The 17,315-nt window shown below is 35.3% G+C and overlaps 1 protein-coding gene across 1 annotated transcript in view; it reads right to left on the minus strand.

Annotated features, from left to right (window-relative positions):
* Positions 1-17,315, minus strand: part of man1a1 (mannosidase, alpha, class 1A, member 1) — a 458,739-nt gene that overhangs the window by 93,304 nt on the left and 348,120 nt on the right. Inside the window, exon 7 of the mRNA XM_039747655.1 lies at positions 13,254-13,347. Within this exon, the coding sequence (XP_039603589.1) occupies positions 13,254-13,347 (94 nt within the window). The remainder of the gene's footprint in view (positions 1-13,253; positions 13,348-17,315) is intronic.

A 17,315-nucleotide genomic window follows, 5' to 3' on the forward strand; every position in this document is an offset into this window, starting at 1 on the left:
ATGATGACAACTGCTTAAAAATGCTCCTATTAGTTCTATGGCAAATACATTTCAGGCAATTGGTACATTCTAAAATACTATAATGGTGTTCTCAAGAAATACTGCAATGATGTGTAGAATAAGAGAAGAGAACATTTTTTGTTCATTCCAAAAGTATACAACAAACTCTTGAATGAAATGATTACTGTTAAGTACTGACATTAAAACAACAGTTTATCCAGTCCTGATAATGAAAAGACAAACATGGGGGTAATATAAGGATCATTAGTGCTTGTTTATATATTAAAAAAAAGGTGAGAAAACTTGAAAAATCAGTATTATAATTTAAAACCTTTCATGTTCCCTTAAACAGTTAAGGAACATAAGACAACAATTTTACAGTGATTAAATCCCCAGAAATCCATTTACAAAAATAGCATGTGCTGCCTGACAGATAGGCCAGCTTTTGTTTTACAGTTCCATTACATGTAATGGGTAATTTACAAAATTCCTCAATAAACCAATAGTTGCACAGCCAGCGCATGTTGTCTACTGCCATCTGGAAACTCGGCAGTAAAACAATACAAATCACTTTTACAAACTGACAGTACTCTAGAACTAAATTAGAAGGGAAAACAGCATGTTATAAGCCAGCTTTTGCAGATCCCTGCAATGAATGTGAATTAGAAAAATGGGATTTACATGAAGTAAAAGAAAATACAGATAACCAGAGCTGTACAATGAAAGTTCTCGAACATAAATACAGTATAATGCTCAAAATCTGAAAAAAGTCATTTTAGATTACCATCTGTCATAGACCTTAATGGAAAACTTATGCAAGGATGCATTTCTTCCTTAGTTACACTTAATTAATTCACTTAAATCTGAACACATCTTTAATCCCTAATCCAGAATTTTACCCAAATCTATGTGCATTTGCACTACAGCTATTTTGGAAAAACAGCCTGCAATAATCTTATTTTTTTAATTAAAATTACTTAATAACATTCTCCGCTTCAGTTCATAATACATTTTAGCAATCCATACCTTTTCAGGATACAGCCATCTAATAGCTGAAAAAAAACTGAAGGTCAGACTGATTATTTTTAATGTTTACCCTTTTATTATTATTCTCTAAGTTTGACTCTCTTGTCAGAATTTGCTACCATTGTATAGCTGATAGGATACTTTTACCTAGGAAGTGTGAGGTGTTTTGCATGCTCTGTGTTGCCACTGCTTGCTTTATTTAGAATGCTTAATAAAAACTATACATCAGAAAGTAAATTGGGGATAGAATTTCCTTCTAGACTCATTTCAGTTTAAGTTCTACATATTACACCTCTTGGTATAACTGCTGATATTACTGCTTATAATTTTTTTCTCTTTGGATAATGACATTATCTTTAATGCATTTGTTTTTGCTGTTAAAAAAATCAGTACCACAAATAAATGAATCACGAGTACTGGGTACTCCAGTTTCCTCCCACAGTTCAAAGACATGCTGGCTAGGTGTACTGGCGATCCTAAATTGTCCCTAGTGTGTGCTTGGTGTGTATGTGTGTGCATGCCTTACGGTGGGCTGGCACCCTGCCCTGGGTTTGTTTCCTGCCTTGTGCCCTGTGTTGGCTGGGATTGGCTCCAGCAGACCCTCCGTGACCCTGCAGTTAGGATATAGCGGGTTGGATAATGGATGGATAATAATAATAATAATAATAATAAGAAGAAGAATGCTGGAGCTTATCCTGGCAGCAATGTGCAAATTCAAGTACCATCCCTGGACAGGGCACCAGTCCATCACAGGGCACCCTCAAGTGCATACACACAACCAAACTCACTCACAGTGCACCAATTTGGAATAGATAATCAACTTAAAAATGCCCTTCATGAGCTTTACTTTTCTTTGTATATCTCTCTGAAAAAAAAAACAACACAGCCATGGATAGAATGTGCAAACTCTGCATACTGGGAGTAGCACATTATATTTGTGTGGTATGAGTACTAACCACTGCACATTAGCAGTCTTTTAGGTTGATTGTCCTCTGCAGAAGAGTTGTTGTGCCCTTGCTCCATTTCCCTTCTTTTACAGTTAAGTAGTTCAAAAAGAAAATTAAATTACAAGAATCCTTCTATAATTGTACCTGTTGCATAATCCAACAATTTTTTTGGTTTTATTTAGATATGGTCCGTCGTTTGAATATCAGACAAATAAGCAAGACATGAAAGAGGGGTATAATTTTTATGAGGTCTTTGCATAAAATTCAAAAGCACTTATTATCTTCTCAGTGTCTCTCCATATGAAACAACTCGGTTTCCCAGTAGAGTGATTTACTTTAAATTAATCACACTTATTTTTCAAGGACATTTGCTGGTAAAGTTCCGTTTTGTTGAGATATCTTTAATTGACCATGGCTCTTTATATACATTTTTGCATTTTCAAATACTCTCTTGTTCGTGTTCAAAAAGAAAAACATTCCATGCTACCTCAATTCCTGATAAAGTTTTAAATTTACCTTGAGAGAGGTTATTTCAGCTTGTATATTTTACTTTTTACGTGTCCTGCATGCTGTAGATTTTAACTCTACATCAGATGTTTCTTTTTATGTGTATAAATATGAACTATAATTAGCCATAGACAATTAAGAACAGGAGGTTCATGAATCTAATTTTTCACTTGGTTTGATGTGAAAGCTATGTCTGTCACCACTAACATATTTGGGCTTGATTTTTAACTACATGATATTGTAAATTGCTACTCATATTTATTATCACAAAACATAACACCATTTTTATATTCTACTGTGTTACTACTGTTATTTTTAAATGCAAATATATTTAATAAGCAAAAGTGATATCTCTGTCTATTATGAAGAAAATAAACTCAACTTAAAGAGCTCCAATTTTTAAAACAGATAATGAAGTCCCTGAATGTATCTCAACTCTAAATGTATATTTTTTATCTTGACATTTTATTTTAACTACTAAAAGCTCGTCCACTCATTTTATACCTACTCATTTCAATACAGGAATACAGAAACTAAATCTGCAGCAAACCATTTCAGGAGCATCATAGTCTGGGGTAAATTGAACTGGCTATTAACCTTAGTTGCAAATCTTTGAAATAAAGGAGGAATCTCAAGTAGTTCATGAAAACCACATATGAGGAGAGGAAAAAGGTATACTGAGAAAGTGAAACTGCGTTTTATTCACTTGTGAACAGAAAATATCATTTAATGGTAAAAACTGATGAGCTGTGGACAGCAAAAAGACAAGTTTTTCTTCAGAATGAAAGGCACAAAATAAAGTGATGCAAAACTTAGATACCTGATGGAAGGCCGAAAAAATGGGCAGATGGGTTATTCTTTAAAAATAATTCTTGGTCAGTCTTGCGTAACATTTCTGTATAAAAGTAATCACAGTGTCTTATTTTTTGTAGTATTACATATTTTTCAAAACGAATGCTATCAAATATTCAGCCTAATCTAAGTATTAGATGAGTGAATAAATGAATGAACAGATAGCACATTCATTTTGTAGCATCTAATTTATAAGCTGCATATCCAGGTCAGTATCGCAGGGAAGCAAAACACAATCCTGGAAGCATTTTGGTAGAAGACAGGATCCAATCCTGAATGAAGCAATAGTTAAATTCACTGTCAAAGTCTCCTTGTACATGGCAATATCAACTTTAACAGACATAAATAAAACAGGCCCTTCCGGTAAATACCTATGATCTTATCAAAATACTGTGGACTGCATATAGTACACAATTCATTCCATAACATCTCAGTGGTACAATCTAAAATTTCCTTTCCTGTAGCCATTCTGTTCTATATATGCTTAACTGTTTTGGGTTATTGTACTGCTGCATAACTCAAGGTAATTTCAGTTTTAGTTCACATTACCCAATACTGTTCTAAAGAATCTTTTGGCATCCCTAAACTAGTACACCACCATCACCCTGATTGACTGAAGGCATAAGGTTCTAAATGCAGAATGCAATGTTACCTTTCTGCCTGACACAATGGGACCAGTGTGTGCAAAGAAATTCTATGTTTGATTCCTTTCATCATAGAACACCGTTCAAGCACTACAAATGATCATGAAATGTATCCTGGCAAACCTGAGCTTAACAATACTGACAATTTTATAGTATATTGAAGCCAACGCAAACTACAGATTACTTTGTAACCATTTCACAGCTGACAGACATAATCCACAATTTATTTTTTTTTATCTTCAGGTTTTCAATTATTGTTTACGATTGTAACATAATTGTGCCTCAAGAAGCAGTGAGCTTACAACTCTATTCTAATGGATAGGGCCAAAAGTAACATTTTCAGTTGTGAGGATTTCACATTTTATTCCTTTTATACTAAACAAAGCAAACCACCCTTAACATTTAATGCAAGGTCTTCCCTCCACTACATACTTTTCCAGAACCCAAAAAGATCTGTCTAAGTTATTTGTCTAAAAAGGAGTAATACTGTGAATTAGGTAAATATGTTTTCATGTTACTAATGCATCATTCACATGCATGACTAGAAATGGTCGGTACATTTTGCACATACTGTACATACAATCTTCTTTCATATAAGAATCACATTTGTTCAAATGGAGCATATACCATTTTAAAAGCAAAGTACAAACAATTCAAATCACTAATCAAAGTTCTGAAAATATTTGTGAATTAATAATAATCAATGATTTTTTTTTAAATCAGCAAAGACACATGCAAAAAATTAACTGATGGATAATCTGAGCAAGAATAACCATGGTCAAAGTTAATACATCCTCACTCATTACTACTGAAACACATAATCCATGCAATGATCTCAAGTATTCATAAATTGTATGTAACATCTAATCTGAAAGGTGGCACAACAGTAAGCTCTACTGCCTGATACATAAATGCAGAAGACTGGGTTAAAATCAGATTATCCATATTCAAAAAAATATGCTTCACTGAATTAAAAAAATTACCAACTAAGCAGTCTAAATCTACTGAATATATCACCATTTACTGAACAGAGCTACTACAAATTATTTCACAGAGAAAATGCAATAAATCCTGGAGCTGAACTCATCATCACTAATGTGCTTCCAACTCTTTTTTTATAAAAAGTCTGTGATTTCCACAAAAGCAATCACTAATAATGAAAATGTGTTTTGCTAGGTGTTGCAAAATACGAATGAGGAAAACGGGATGCATTCAAAGAGCCTTTAGGCAGTAGTTTGTATTGTTGGTTTTGTCAAAAGCAGAACAGACAACAGAAGGCAAACAGCCAAATATAAGAATAACTAGAGCTTGTTGGTAAAATCTCAACTAAATATGGGGCTTGTTTGTCTTTTCTTAATGCTAAACAATGATACTGGACTGTACAGTGACACAATATGACATGTTTAGATTTCGTCACAATAAGTCTTTGTTACATTAATATAAAAAGAACCTTGCAATAGTATTCTTATATGCATTTTTTAAAAACTAGATACATAAAATTGTTAGGAACAGTAATATATTTTCACTACAAATAGGATTTATTCAATACAACAGCTGAAACATTTACACTTACATTGAACAGTAAGGAAAGAACTAATTTATTTGAAATTAATTTATCAGCAGTGACAAATGTATTTTTACTTTATCTTCCCACACATCAACATTCAAAACAAATACTGTATGTAACAGGCAAAGTGCTATTTTCGTCATAAAGCTGTCATACATTTATAATAAAATAGAAGGCAATTTTACTCTAAATGAAGACACCCTCTGTTGTTGGGTCTAGTAGAGGGCATGACTGCATGAAGACTGATCTTTAAATCATAATGGGATTTTTTTTGTGCAGAAAAAATACTAAAGTTATCTATTTTGTTTAAAAAGTAAATGTGTCAGTTGCACCTTGAACATGTTTAATTATAGATAATAGATTGTTGCAGTAGTTTTTTTTTTTTTTTAATAGTTTTTACAGTTCATTTGCAGTGTGTAAAATGATCAGTGTTGCAGTAATTGTGATGCTCTTTGCATGGAAAAAAATGTGTTCCATTAAAATTTCACATTTTCTTTGTGAATTGTGACGTTTACTTAAAAAGTGCAGCTAAAAAGTTTTTGCCATCCAGGGGTGCATTAAACCCCAAGTATGTGTCGATTTAAGGTTTAACTATCATTGTCAAAACCTTGATGTACCTTATAGTACAAACATCAACGTTAGCACGTGACCTAACTTTACTCGCTAAAATTTACCTCTCGAGAGACGGCAGCGGCATCACAGCTCCAGGATGCTTGCATTGGTAGGACTGTGTGCATTCTTGGCAAACAATAACAAATGATACTGCCCCCAGACGTTCATGTAGTGCATTGCAGTTACAAAAAACAATGTGGTTCTTTGTGACTGGAGCCTCTATGGAAGGTTCTGTTTATGACGCGTCGACAATAAAAAATCCATGTTGACGATTTTTTGTAGTCGACATCGTCGATTACATCGACTAATCATTGCAGCCCTATTACAATATAATGAAAATAATAAAAAAAACATGTTCCCTCTGAGGGGCTACTTCGAAGGGTCTTGAACTTCATTGTGTCCGGAAGGCTGGCTCAGCTTCCTCTTTCTGAGTTTTCAGCTTATTTCCTTTCTCCCTCTCTGATTAAGACCCAATGCTCTTCCTTCTGCCCACAAGTTTTTAGCTAATCTCTAAACCCAAATCCACAAGCAACATTGTTTTAGACTTGAGGCAGCCTTAACCCCCTGAATCACTTCTGGGGTTTGGGTGACCCTACAAACAGTATGCTACAGGGATGCTAGGCTATAACTCGCTGTAATAACCTATGATATACATATAGCTCAACATCCCATGTCCCACAAAACACCTTAAAGGTCTGAATATCTAAGGAGCCCTCAGGACTGCCTTATGTAAAAATGGAAACATGGTCCACTCACCTATGATCTGGAGGTTTATAAATGGGCACTTATCAACCTCCACCTTTAAAGGGAAACATGGTCTTACTTTCCCTTCCCTGTGAACATGTGCTGGTATCTATCAGTCAGATGGTGTTCCAATTCTTTATGAATTCACTTTTCTGTTTGATAGAGAGTCAGACATGTCCAGAACCTGCTAGGTCATCTCCACTATAGCATTGTGTGGAAGCACCACAGTTTTCCATTTAAGCTTCATGTTTCTCATATACTCTTGACCCTGGTAATGGTCCTTCAGGAACAACCAGTACATATTACAGGTAGGGTTTATTTTCCCTCAGTGGGCTTTGTTTTGTAAATTTTGAACATTTTACTTATTGCCACTGGATGCCTCCTGATCCTCTGAATGACTTTCAAGGGATTAAACCACACCAGCCTTCCTAGTTTTTATTGTCAAATATTTATAAAACGTTAACTTTAAAACTACAACAAAAAACAGCAAGCAAAGAAGAATATTTTGAAAACCAATGAAAGATTTTCCATATTTTAACAAGCATATTCTAAGCTAATGAATGACCTTATCTGAGTAGTTTTAAAAAGATGGGAAGAAAATAGCCTCTGAAGTTCTTGCAGTATCTGATTCTGAACAACACATTTGGCGCCAGAAAGGATGTAAACACAGCTCATTTCTTCAAAGTAAAAATAATGTTTAAAGTGGTTTACTTATCAGTAATGACCTCTACTGTTAGATTCATAACTACAGCAGAAGAAAACCCCCTTTAATAAAAATACACATTAAACACAACTTTTAACTATTCTTTTTTTAATGGAAAATCATATATCATGTCGGCTATATAAGTATACTGGTGCAAAAGAGGAAATGATATTTCAAAAACATTAATTATATTAAATTTCTCATTACCTAGGAGCATATGCTGCTTCCCATCAACCAGAAGGTGTTCCAACCCCCTGCAAACACTTTGTGACTTAACTTGTCTTTCCATGGAGGTTCAGATATCCCTAGCACTCACTAGCATCTGTCCTATAGCATCCTGAGGAAACATGTAACTTATTATATTATAAATGCCACAAAACACGCCAAGTAAATAAATCAATATCTGGATGAGTGCCCTTAGTGTATTGACTATGTGTTGAAATAAAAAATACTGCAATAGCAAAAAGGTATTGGTTAAACCAAATTAGATAAGCCTGTTTTATCCTTGGATCCTGTGTGACACACTGCTTGAAAGTACTACTACATTACTAATAAATTTATGGTTCTCCAATTCCTGGAATATATCTACCATCAGTGCATTCTGGTTTGTCTGTTTCCCCCCATAAAGGAGTGACTTATAGTAAAATACAGGATTTATATTATTAAAAGGACAGGTGCGCAGATTTCTATCAGGTTCTAGGAGTCTTGTCTGGTTTATTGCTTTTCTGCTGAACAGGAGGGATTTAAGTTTATGTGGTTACTCAGGGAACTTTCCACTTGTCATTTTCCACTGAATTCTTTAACAGGAACACTGAAGCACAAACTGAAGCTGGTTAACAATGTCTTTACATGGATTGTTGTAGACAAGGAACACACATGAAATGAATGTATTCCAAATGACGAAATATTATTTACCCTATACAACTCCAGGCAATTAACTCCAACATAACACTGAGCACTAAGACCCTTCTTTGTGAACTGAACTGCGGCGATGAGTGGGGTGATGGGATAGTAGGCTGCTTGTCTTGATCGACACATTTTCAACACAAAAGATGCTGATGGAGAGGTGTGAAGGGATTTAAGGTGGGCCGGGATTATGAGTTTTTTCATAGGCTTTGGTAATTCTAGTGTTAAAGTACAGTATATGCCTTTATTTTTTGTGTTGACACAAAGTGCATTGGAAATACTTGACAACAATGGTTTAATCTGTTCCGCAGAAGTACGTAATTTGGCCAATCTCACATTACCTCTGCATCAGGCTAGTTTGAGGCCTTGAGGATATTGGACTGTGGTAACGAGTAATCAAGACTTCACATTTATTTTATTCAAATTGGTAAGAGTATCCTCTTTTCTGGAAAGTGCTGAGATTTTCCTGCCTTGTGTTTAGACTTGGGTACTTGGGACACAGTTTGGAAAACTATGGGCATGACTTTTAGAGAACTTGGTAAGAGCAAAATTGCAGAAATTAGATTTTGTCAGGATTATAAATACCCCCAAAACACATGTACAGTATCTATCAAACAAAAACATCAAGTTTTGTGCAAGAGGCAGCTTATCTACTCATTATGTGCAGGTAAAAGCATATTGACAAGGTGTGTGAAACAAAGTAAAGGAATTAGGTGAAAGATTTTCTTAGTTGATGAAAAAATAACTGCCTGCTACTCAACAACAAGAAAATCAATAATCTGGTTATTGACTTTCACCTACCAACTAGCCTCTACATTTTGTCATTATTCAGGGAGTTAATGCCTGGTTGATGTACTGGTACAGACACTTGAGAGGCCTACATTAGTAACTGGCTGGACTTGTCAAATAATGCAGATGAACTCTTTAAGAAATTGCAGAAAGGAGTCTTTATTCTTAGAAGACTGCATTCCTTTATCATGGGTAGTGTCATCCTTTACATGATCTACAACTCAGTGATGGTCAGTGTGATTTTCTACAAGGCAGCAAGCTGGGTTGTGAACATTACTTCAAGAGGGAAAGTCTACCAAATGAACAAGCTGATTAAGAAGGCAGGCTCAGTTATGGGATACACTTTCGACCCACTTGGGGGGAAGTAGCAGAAAAGAAAATGATGACAAAACTGTTGGCCATTATGAGTAATGCTGCACACCTTCTCTATGGCACACAAGCAGTACTTGCAAGCAATGAATTACTTAGCAGAAGTGCGTCAAGTTTTGGAGTTGCTTCTTACCCACAGTAGCACACCTTTATAATGCCTCACTGTGGCTGCTCTTTTATAATTATCGCAATTATCCAAGTCATAAGCTTTTTTTTTTTTTACCTTTTAGTAATTCATATCTGTTTGAAGAGGCTAGTTGTTGTGAATTATAAATTTATTTACACCTTGAGCTTCTGTCAAAGCTACCTTTACCCTTGGGGCAAATAAAGTATGTATGTTTGTTCTTTACGTTTATCTGTCTAGCCTGTGGAAGATGACAAAATTCACTACAAAGTCAAAGGGCATAGCTGAAAACATTGCTTTTGCAGGCCATGCCAGCAACCATAAAACAATCGGTTTAATTTAATATTTTCACCATGACTTTACTTTTATTTATTTGGCCATGAGCTAAACTTATGCTCAGTCCAGCAGGATTTGGTCTCATTTTAATAATAGTTTGAATCTAAATAGCAAAAAATTATTTTTTCAAGGTGTGGTACTCAAGGTTACCGTACACCAGATCTTGTCAAAAGGCCCCAGACCACTGTAAATAATAGTGATATCACTTATTTTAAATGCATATGGCTTTAACCATCTCTTATTGCTGATCACTTCTAATGCTTCTCAACTTATTAAAATTGTGACAGCATGTAGCAAGTTAACTTCTTCATCATTAGCTAAGTGTTGTTATCTGTGTAGTGACCAGAGATTTAATCTTTTTCCTCCATTTTGCAACATTCCAGCTTAGTTGCCATTTCATATGGGAAAGGGTCTGTTATGGATCTGGAACCACTAGAAGTGGTATTAGGTTTGAATCGAAAGAACAGCACATTTGTAGGGACTTGACATGATAAACAATACATCTTCTAAACATTTGGGGTTAATGACATGTGTGTGACCCAAATTTCCTGTCTGATGTTTCTGAATCAGGATATGAAAATTAAATCAAATTATCTTCAGGATATCCAGATTTCAGAGTGATTCATCTACCTGTTATTAATTAATATATACAAGTATATCTGTCTGACATCGTTTTCTAAGACTTACAGAATTAGAATACAGAACAACTGTTAACATTTTATACAGCTGCAGCAAAGGCAATGTATCCTGCTCAAGCAGGTAGTGATCCTGATGTGGGTGCTGAAGCAGACAACTTGGGGGTTTAAAAAGACCATGCTTAAACCATTACTACAAGTAAAGCCAAACCAGCCTCAAAATGTGAATAAAGACAAAAGAAAAAGTATTTAAAATGACTATTTTCATATTTGGCTTTTCATATTTCAACACATCTGCAAGATGTTTATCTAAAATATTATTGCAATGCAGACATCATGACTGGATGCTATTAACACTTTTCCATTCACTATTTGTTCCAGTCTTTGTTTTGAAGTGCTTGATGCCTAATTGATTTAGAACCTCTACCATAAACAGCAGACACAACATCCAAAAAAAAAAACAAAAAAAAAAAACCTATATGATTCAGGACACTTTCATATAATATACTGTACTTGTCTACTTCAACCAACCTCTGATGTTGCCTATTCCAGAAGTTCCCAGCGATTTACTTTATGCAGGCACATCGTATATTCTAACGTTTTAAATCGCATACTAACTGCATTGATATTTCCTATATTTCTCATACTGGCACACATGGGACAAAATTACACATAATTTATGAAAAAACTTATCATGAAATACATAGACATATTATGAAAATGATTAGCCACTATTCTTTCACTTTTATCAGATGTTTTCCTAGAATTAACCCTACACACCTGCAATTTCACTTTTTTACTGTTCATTGCCAGTCCACTATTGGTATCTGACTAAGTTGATTCAGAAGCAGTGCAGGCACCACATTATGGCTCTTTTGTTGCATATAATGTAGATAAAATAGACAGCAATTGTTATTTTTTAATATGTTTTAGACATCAACTATAAATCATTTACCTACACATTTTGCAAAAAAGTTTAAAATAAAATGTAATTATTGTAAAAAATAAACATAATTAACTGATTTCTCTTTTCATCTTAGAGTGAATAATGCCTAGTGATCAAAAAACTGCACCTCGTCATGTAGTACTTTCAGAAGTGAACTATTTAACCTATGCACTATACATAAGCATGCAGTAATTTTAATTAATATTTGTGAACTGAGAAATACAGCACTCTAGTCTTTATTAGTGACTAGCTGCCCCCCCTGGCTCCACCTGTGTAGTAGTGAAATAGGACTTAAAAATCAATAAACAAACAGGTATCATTAGCTAAGCGGAGGCAAGGTACGCTCCAAAACGTGGTGACAGGTAGACCAACTTGAGCGGAGGATGGCGTGTGAGTGAGGATGGCCCTTCCTGGCTCCCTACTCCTGTGGTCCCGTCTCTCCCTCTCCTCGGCCTGAAGCCTCTGTCTCAGATTAGCACAAATAAATTGCTCCTTCAAGCAAACTATGATACTCAGTGCGATGAGAATGTTCAAACAAATTATAGAAAAAAAAAACCTGATCTAAATCCGTTAAGTAGTTCTCTCATAAAAATTGGACTGACATACAGAAGGACAGACATTGGATTTTATATAGAGATATACTTTCTTGTGTAATTCAGTTTCTTCAGAGAAATAAGGAAAAATGTGCAGTTTGTTTTTTGCAATAATTTTAATTAAATATAATATAATGAAACAATTGAAGACTTTAGCATTTGATTAATTTCTTGCATTAGCAATAGTCAATCTAACACTTTAATGTCTGTTGCAAGTATTGAGTAAAGGCTAAAGAAGAAATGTTTGGCAGATTTGTTCTTAAAAGCTTTAAATTCTGGTGTAACTTGATACAGAAAAGAGCAAAACTCTTGAATTAAAAATATTTTCTCTGTATAGCTATGTATGTGTTTAATAGTACAGACATTATACACAATTTATATTATGGCAAACAAAAAAACTCTATTAAATCCTCTATCCTATTAACTAATTCCTATCACACTTTCCTATTGATGAAATAGTATTCATCTTGTTGTTCTGTTATTTGGAAAGAAGACATCTAAAGAAAAAATTTTGCATTTGTGTTTAACAGTGTAATAATACATTAACCACCTTGTTGTTTAACAGCCATTTAAGGTCTAATTCAGCATCTTTTGTTGTAAAAGCATATAATTATCACATTTTATCCTAAAAATTCTGCATCTATTTTTAAGAGTTTAATGCCTTATAATGTTTAATAAAAAGCACATTAAAAATTTCAACAAAACAACAGATTTTCAGATAAAAAACATTATCTGTAAATGTGTAATGCATACATTTTAACTCCTATAGTGTTCATGTATAAAAATCCTAATTTTGGAGAAAAATGAGGAATTCATATTTTATTTTTTTTTACTTAATTGATTTTGGATGCAAGTGTTAACAAGGTTTTAATGATAGGCAGGCAGTGAGACAGACAGACGTTTATTTGTTCCTAGAGGAAAAGTATCTGGATAAATAATCAGTATTTACTTACGCTGTCCCCATTGTCCACTGTTTGGATTTAAATAGTTTGGATAAAGGCCCTGTGGTTTATCCAGTCGGTTCAAAACCTTTCGGATATTCATGACCTACAAAAAAAGGAACAGCCAGAGACAATCAATAAGCAAGTATTTGGCATTCAAAGTCAACCAAATCAATAAAAAGAACAAAGTCAAAAGTAATTTGGAAAATACAATATAAAAATACTTTAAAAAATAATAATATTATAACTGAATGTGAAATAAATGTATCATCAAGAACGTGTCTCATTATATTGGGAGAATTTAATGTAAAACAAAGTACACCACTATTTACAAGGGCATCTTGCTTGAATGTTCACAATAAACACAATATTGTTAGCTTCCAAGAATAAATTAGCATTTGTAAAGTCAATTTTTTCCATAAACCTCCTAGGGTGCATTGATTTGACTTAAAATTTGTGTTATATGAAGCTATATCTATAAATTATATATATATATATATATATATATATATATATATATATATATACACAGTATATAATTATACTGTATATACTGTATATATATATATATATATATATATATATATATATATATATATCTATAAAGACATCTCCCTCATCACTTACAATGTTTTTGTGTACCCAATTGCTGGGAAGCTGGGAGAGTTAACAGATGCCAAAAAAGTGTTTGTCCTTTCATATTTAAAAAAAAAATAATTTTTAAGCAAGTATACTTTCATGCCAGAGAGACAAGACGTTCCACACGCCTACCTGGATGGGCTCAAATTGGGACCCAAGTGCTGCTGTGCAGTAGCCGATGCTTCAGCACCACACCAGTTCTGATCCCTGACAGGCCTGACCCCACTGGCTCTCTGACAGTTTTGACTTCTGAGGGCTTTCCCCCATCCCTTTCATAATGCAAGCTGCCTTCATATGGGATGCTGATACAGAAAAGAGCAAAACTCCCTATAGAAGGCTGCTGCAAAGCTACTTCCACGGAGAGCAGAAAGGAGTCTCATCTGTTGTCTCAGAGCTGCATGAAGTTTTTTTTTTTTTATAGTGGCTGGACTTCCCAATCCTGCCACCAAACCCTGATTTCCCTGTAAGTTGGAGGGCCGGATGCACTTTAACATCATACTCAGGACTGAGTCAATGGAGGCTCTGATCGGGGCTCTTGAGGGACTGAGTGAGGAGTCTGAGTGTCTGGGCTTGCGAGCATCCTGGATAAAAACCATGATCCAGGCCTTTAATGACCTCCTGGGCACAGCCAACAGCAGTGTGTCTGTCTGCGGAGAGAGTGTTGACCTTGTTGAGAGATTTACTTACCTAGGCAGTGACATTCATGTCTCTGGTGACCCTTCCTATGAAGTCAGTAGACGGATTGGGAGAGTATGAAGGATCATGAGGTCGCTGGAAAGGGGTTTGTGGTGCTCCTGATATCTATGCAAAAGGACGAAGGTCTTTAGAGTCCTGGTACTTCCTGTCTTGCTATATGGTCGCGAGACATGTACACTATCCAGTGACCTGAGACGAAGACTGGACTCCTTTGTTACTGTGTCTTTTTGGAGAATCCTTGGGTACCGCTGGCTTGACTTTGTGTTGAATGATTGGTTGCTCACGGTATCCCGAATGAGGCACATTACCTGTATTGTGTGAGTGTCAGTTACGGCACTACAGCCATTTGACACGATTCCCCGAAGGAGATCTGGCTCATAAGATCCTCATTGTTGAGGACCCATGTGGCAGGACTAGGCCAAGGGACCACCCACGTTAACACCTGGCTGTGGCAGATAGATGGTCATTTCCAGAGGATGGGACTATCCCGCAGTACCAGAGCATGCTCCCCACCTGACCGGATAAGATTCCTTTTTCATTTCATTCCTTTTCTTCATATGAACAACTTTTCACACCCAGGATATGACAACTATATTCAAGAATGGAGCAGTTACAACTTTACTTTGATAGAAATGTGAAAACTTAGGTTATACTTTTTTCTCAAAATTGAGATAAACAAGCAGTTATTTTATATCACTAAAACTCCAACACTGATATGTCCAAGAACAAAGCTCACAAAATTTTGACTCATTGCTTAACCTCACTAGTACAAAGTAGAGTGCATATACTATAGAACACATATAGAATACACAATAAACCTCAAAAGATCAAAGATGAGACAAAAGTGGACAGACAGAAAGGTGAACATATGTGGACTGTTGCTATGGTGAAACTTTGGAAAACATGATATCTGGGGCACATTCAGAAAATGTAAAATAACGCTATTAAGTACAAAGACGGGCAGCACGGTGGCGCAGTGGTAGTGCTGCTGCCTCACAGTAAGGAGACCTGGGTTCGCTTCCCGAGTCCTCCCTGTGTGGAGTTTGCATGTTCTCCCGATGTCTGTGTGGGTTTCCTCCATGTGCTCCGGTTTCCTCCCACAGTCCAAAGACATCCAGGTTCAGTGCACTGGTAATCCTAAATTGTCCCTAGTTTGGGTTTGGGGGGTGTGTGTGTGTGTGTGTGTGCCCTGTGGTGGGCTGGCGCCCTGCACGGGATTTGTTCCTGCCTTGCGCCCTGTGTTGGCTGGGATTGGCTCCAGCAGACCCCCGTGACCCTGTAGTTATAGGATATAGCGGGTTTGATAATGAATTGATGGATGGAAGTACAAAGACCCTTGCTGCAGAGTGGGGAACATGCTGCTTAGTTAAACAAAGTTTTCATTTATATAACTACTAGGTACGTTTACACATTGTCCCATTTGCTGAAATTAAACTAGAACTGAAGAAAGACAGAAGGAGCAAATAGATAAATTCTACAGTATTGGAATAAGTTTGTGTATTGATCTTATTAGCTACAGTAGCACATTACTCAACGCCTAGCAACTTCCATCTAGTCAAAAAGGGTTCATAAGGGTTCATAAAAAAGGGTTCATAAAAACTACAGACACTAAACATTTTCAATTTTATTTTCACATCAAAGGTATTCACATTTCTGACCCATTATAATTAAAAGGTAGCTTAACCAGTGAAAGACATGTTTTGCTTCTGGATTAGTGTTACCTTGTAAAAAGCTGTTTAATCACAAGTGTCAAGGCTTACTTTTGCACTAAACTGGTGATTGCTGGTGGTAACAACAGGGTGGACAAGCAATTATTCTTTTTATTCCTTGCATGAGAAGGTGAAGATCTTAGCAAGGAAAGAAACGAGCATGACATGCATACTGATGTGAAAAATAAAAAATTTAAAACACAACACCTACTGGCCTTGGAATGGGACTTTTAGTATGAAGCATGAATATATACTTCTAACCTCCTATTAAAAAAATAAATGATCAATAAGTTAATTTACATTAATTTAGAAAATAATTGTTAAAACACATTTATAGTTATGCCAAGGGATAAACCAGTTTTGAAAATAAGAAGCAACCGAGCATATCACTAGACCAAAAAATATTTTCTGCCTTAACAGGTCATGGTAACAAAACTTCCTCAGTCATGACCAGGGGATTCTATTTACAGACATAATTCAGGCCTTGAAGAGTCTTTGGAATGGTTTTATTTAAATAGCTAAGCACATAGCTTAGGATAGCAGAGGAAATTAAAGACAAGATAGGAACCCTGTTGCACTTTTTATACAATCATTGGAATCTGCACAAAGTATTGAGCCATACTCTCTCAAAATACACTTGATTAACATTACTGAATCAATGTTCTTTTTCAAGATAGACAGATAGACAGACATTTATCAACATTTTACTTGTGAAGTTTTAATAATAAACTCTGGATAAATGTTATAGTATATGACAACTACTATTAGAAAAAACTGAACAACTATGGCTTTCACTAAAGGATACATGGGAAAAATCCATTTGACTCCCAAAAGAACACTGAAGCATGACTTAGGTTTGCAATGCAGTTCTCATAAAAAAAATATTATTTAGGAAGTTGTGGACAAAGTGAAATTTTTGAGCCAATTAAACCAAACATAATACATTACTATAAGCAACCATCAGAAACAACTACAGAGAGCTGTTGATTTAGGGTTTTTGCAACTAAAAAATGATAATGCCCCTCTCTCA

Source organism: Polypterus senegalus, chromosome 3 (assembly GCF_016835505.1).
Source record: "Polypterus senegalus isolate Bchr_013 chromosome 3, ASM1683550v1, whole genome shotgun sequence".
Taxonomy (NCBI): domain Eukaryota; kingdom Metazoa; phylum Chordata; class Cladistia; order Polypteriformes; family Polypteridae; genus Polypterus; species Polypterus senegalus.